This window comes from Charadrius vociferus, unplaced genomic scaffold (genome assembly GCF_000708025.1).
Source record: "Charadrius vociferus isolate BGI_N301 unplaced genomic scaffold, ASM70802v2 scaffold161, whole genome shotgun sequence".
Lineage (NCBI taxonomy): Eukaryota > Metazoa > Chordata > Aves > Charadriiformes > Charadriidae > Charadrius > Charadrius vociferus.
In genome coordinates, this window is record NW_009646928.1 from 1,406,525 (window position 1) to 1,411,229 (window position 4,705).

The window sequence follows — 4,705 nt, forward strand, 5'->3', positions numbered from 1 at the left end:
CCTTACCGCCTCCTTGGCGTGGGCCAGGGCCCTTGGCCAAGGTGAGGGCCTTCCCACAGGAGCGGTGAAGGTGGAGGGCAGCGCAGCGAAAAGCTCTTAGGCCTGGTGCAGTCAGCGCCTTGCTGTAGGTCAAACTCCAGCCTGTTGCTTGTCCTGTGCAAGGCCGGGATTTTTTGCCCTTGCAGAGACAAGGGACTATCCTACTTCAAAATGTCTTCTCTAGCCTGCAGAACATGCCAAGGTGAGGGCCTTCCCACAGGAGCGGTGAAGGTGGAGGGCAGCGCAGCGAAAAGCTCTTAGGCCTGGTGCAGTCAGCGCCTTGCTGTAGGTCAAACTCCAGCCTGTTGCTTGTCCTGTGCAAGGCCGGGATTTTTTGCCCTTGCAGAGACAAGGGACTATCCTACTTCAAAATGTCTTCTCTAGCCTGCAGAACATGTCGTTTTGCATGGGGCAGGCACAGGTTTCCCCTGCAGGAAGAGCTTTGTGCAAGAGCCGATATGACCTTAGACTGCTGGAAGCCCAAGGACACACACATGCAGGCCGCTTGTGAAAGAGGATTCATTCATTTATGCCTTGCTAGATTTAAAAGTCTGGGTTATGTCTGTGCATTTAACAACTTTGGAATTCATTTTGGTGGGGTTTATTTTTTCATTTCAAAATGTGTATCACTGCCTGCTGGTCTTTCTGGCTTTTTTTTTGTCGCTGTTTTGCTACATTTTCTGCTAGTGTAATGCACGTACAGGTTCGTTGAATGAAGTAGCTATTCATAATAATGCCTCCTGAAAACAGTGCTATCAAATTGCATGGCAGTGTTTGCTTCTGTATCGTTTATTTTGTATCTAGCTATGCAAAGATTGCTGTCTTTCGTGTAAGACAAATGGCTTAGTAGATAATAGCCTCATAATTTTACAGACTATTATATGGGAACAGCTGTGCTCAAATGTTTGGGTTTTTTATAGTTTTTTTTCTTCCTCTTGCAGATCCGTGCTGGATCAAGAGTCTTGTACAGACCAATTTCAGCATCTGTGTTGTCTAGGCCAGAGGTCAAGAATGGAGAGGTACCTTATAAACAAAATTCTGTATCTTCCTAAATTATCTGGTGAGCCTAAATGTTCTCAACCTAGAGTTCACTTGTACTAACTCAAAGATCTATAGTGTGAAACTTGCTTGAAGTTAAACACCTAATAATGCCTGTTGCTGTCTTGCTGTTTCCCCTGAGTAGTCTTTCGCATTTAATGTTGATTGCTTTCAGGTGGAACAGGTAACATCCTGAATTTTTTAACTCTTAGTTATAGTCTCATCATTTGGAAGAGGATCTAGACATTGGATCTAACACAACTTTTAAAGCTGCAGAATAACACTGTCAAAGTGGTCATGTAATATGGTCTGTGTCTGAATATAATGCTCTTTCATGTTTTGTTTTCTTAGGGCAACTCAACACTTAATGGGGCCCAAAATACTGTCTCCCGACTAGCACTTAGAGAATTCCAGACTAGTGCTATCAGCAGGGACATTGACACTGCTGCCAAATTCATTGGTGCTGGTGCTGCCACAGTAGGTGTGGCTGGTTCTGGTGCTGGTATTGGAACAGTCTTCGGTAGTCTAATCATTGGCTATGCCAGGTAATCAATCTCTCTTATAAAATTCTTCAACTGCATGCACATGTATGAAACAGCACCACCAGATAAGCTAAGTTGTAGTAAAAGGATGTCGGCAGTGTAATAAATTCTGTTAATAATTACTATTAATGATAGACATGGCTAAATAGAGTCATATGAAACTGTAGTATGTTCATCAGGGTGGCTGTATTGTTAAAATTAGAACTTCGTACACTCTGCCTGGAGAAGAGACATGAAAGAAATGAGATCATTAGACTTGGTCGGTGTTTCAGACACTGAAGTCCAATGTTTCAGCATTTCGTTCCAGAACTGAATTAAAAATCTAGCCTGGATTTTTTCCCATGTGAGAGGGGAGGAGAAGTGCTAAAGAGAAACTGTATGAAAACTGATCAATAGTAATATGAGTTTATATGCTTTAGACTTAGTAGTCAGGATTGTTACTTAGAAATGGATGCTTAATTCATTTTTCGAACACATGCAGCTTTGCATCTCAGAATGTATGTAATTACTTTATCGAATGAGTAATCGTCCCTGAAGGAGGTGAGGGTGGGGATTTTATAGTAGGGATGAAATTCTTCCAGATAAGTTTACAATGTTCCTGTAGTAGGAATAGTTCACATGATATCATGGAAGAGCAGAACTAATACAGGCATAAAAAAGGCTTTATGGAAGGCTTCATGTTCTTCATTACTCTTTCAACCAGCTAAGACTTAATTAAATCTTATTTCTTAAAGATTTTTAAGCCCTACTGAAGACAAGTTTACTTTCCACTTGAAACATAAGTGTTTTCAGTAAAAAACTAACATCTCCCTCTTTGAATTTGGCATGAATGTGCCAATAAGATTGTAGAACGTTACTTCATAGTATTATGTTGAAGGTTTTTATTTTTGTTTTCCCACATACTTCTTGGAGGGTTAATTCATTGCATTTTTGCAACAAACTGCTGTGCATTTCTTTTTTTGCTTTAGGTGGTTTCAGTTCCTGTATTAGTCTGAGAGCTACTTAAAATGTTACACACAAACTTTGTTGGAATGTAGTTCTAATGTCACAGATGTGAAATAAATTTATAAAGCATAGTGCTGATAGTTCCTGCATGGGAGGATGTAGAGAAGTCAAATTCAAAAGCATATATGAATGTAGTCACAAAAACTGTGCTCATTTGGAAAAAGCTATATACAATGTGTATAACCCGAATCTACTGTTAATTGCCAAGTCATTTTTCTTCCATGAAATCCTTACTAAAAATTACTTCTGCTTGGATTTATTGGATTTTCCTGTTACGGAATCTGTGGCAAGGAGTACAAGGTTCTGAATCGGTCAGATGCATTAAACTGTATGAAAACCATCTTAATTGTAAAGATAAAAAGGTCTTACACCTTCGCTTTCTTTTAGAAATCCTTCTCTGAAGCAGCAGCTGTTCTCATATGCTATCCTGGGATTCGCCCTGTCTGAAGCTATGGGTCTCTTCTGTCTGATGGTTGCTTTCTTGATCCTATTTGCCATGTGAAAGGAGATCTGCCTATAATACTGGCATTGGAATGTAACTCTGCATTTTATGGGACTCCCAAAATGTTGGTGTCATGGAAATTGATGCTATTTCCAAAGTCATTTCATTAAAGATAACAACTTTAACTGTCAACCTGTTGCCTGCATTTATTATCTTTCTCGCCAGGATATCTGCAAGACAGCATCTTGTCGTTCAGTCACCATGCATTTCTCCTGGTAATGACATATCACATAGGACCCTTCAAACAATGACTTCAAGTCAAACATTTTATTTATTAATATATATAGGGATGTCACTTGTTTGTTCAAATTAGCATGGCATATCTTTGAAGGATCAAAGGATACACAGATTAAATGTGAAAGGCTATACTGCTGGCCTTGTTGTTCCACTTGTTTCAAATTTATCCAGAGCTGTTTCTGTGCACAATTTGTTTTGTTTTGGTTTTTTTTTTTTCCTCAGGCTAGCTGGCACATAAGGTGTTCTGGCATCTCTTGATAGATGGAGCTAAACACAAATCCACAAGCAGTGATAGGAAAGTTCCCTTTGCATCAGTTTTCAGTTACACTACAAAGTTTGATCACCATGGTAAAAATTTTCCAGTTGGTTCTGAGCAGTGTCCCAGTTGAACTGAACTGACTACTGCTTTAGATTGGTCCAAGGCATTTAACTGCAGCACATTCATACTATAGACTTACGTAGTTACTGTGTTCTTGGCATCACCTAATTAAAAGGGAGAACTTCCAGCTTCCCAATTTTGTAAAAGTCCAGTGTTATCTGCCAAATTCTTTTAAGAGCAGTAGGATCAAAGCATTTTTAGTAACAAAATATCTGCAGTATCAAACTTTGCTTCTCACAGTATCTGTCTTTTAACAATCTAAATGCATTTATGGTGGTGTCTACACTTATAGGAACCTACTCTGCGCTACTATACTAATCTGGTGGGGGGGTTTATAGCATCTCAAACTTGAATATTAAATCATAGATTGGGTCATTCAATAAATGTAAGCTGGACTTTGGAAGAACATGAGCAAGCTTGTTACGAGCTCTGTCATCTTGATGTTAAATTAGTAATTACTGAATTAAATCTAGGAAACTTTACTGTAGGCTGCCTATCCCTAGGGAAATGGTGAAATGACTTGGCTCTCAGATCAGTGCAAGGTGCAGGTAAGACCTTTGTTTTCATCTGAATTCAAATACCAAATTAGTGTTCGTGTAGTCTAACTTGGACCTAGCATGAGAAGCTACTTTCCCCATATGTTCTTCGAAGAAAATGGTCATCTTCTCAATAGGATTAAAAGTTGCCATGTAAATCCTTTTACATAACTGAGGTTTCAGAGTGTAGAATATGCAGCATCTTTAAATGATCATCTCTAGCACAGTATTAGTAGTGCCTTATATGGCTAGGTCTGGAAGTGGGGTTTTCGGGGGGTGAGGGAGGGGTAGGAGGTAAAGCATATTGCAGCCATCTTCCATGTGGTCTATGCTCACGCTAGGTTTGTTTATGAACTTAACTGTGACCCATTCTTGTAAGCTATTCTGTTACAGAGCTGACATATAGTGCATTTGCCCTGCATGAAAG

At 39.6% G+C, this 4,705-nt stretch overlaps 1 protein-coding gene across 1 annotated transcript in view; it reads left to right on the forward strand.

Annotated features, from left to right (window-relative positions):
* The window catches only part of ATP5G3 (ATP synthase, H+ transporting, mitochondrial Fo complex, subunit C3 (subunit 9)), a 70,858-nt gene extending 67,600 nt beyond the window's left edge, over positions 1-3,258 (forward strand). Inside the window, exons 5-7 of the mRNA XM_009894636.1 lie at positions 960-1,058; positions 1,429-1,622; positions 3,012-3,258. Of these exons, the coding sequence (XP_009892938.1) occupies positions 960-1,058; positions 1,429-1,622; positions 3,012-3,126 (408 nt within the window). The 3' untranslated portion in view covers positions 3,127-3,258. The remainder of the gene's footprint in view (positions 1-959; positions 1,059-1,428; positions 1,623-3,011) is intronic.
* Positions 3,259-4,705: the final 1,447 nt, after the last annotated feature.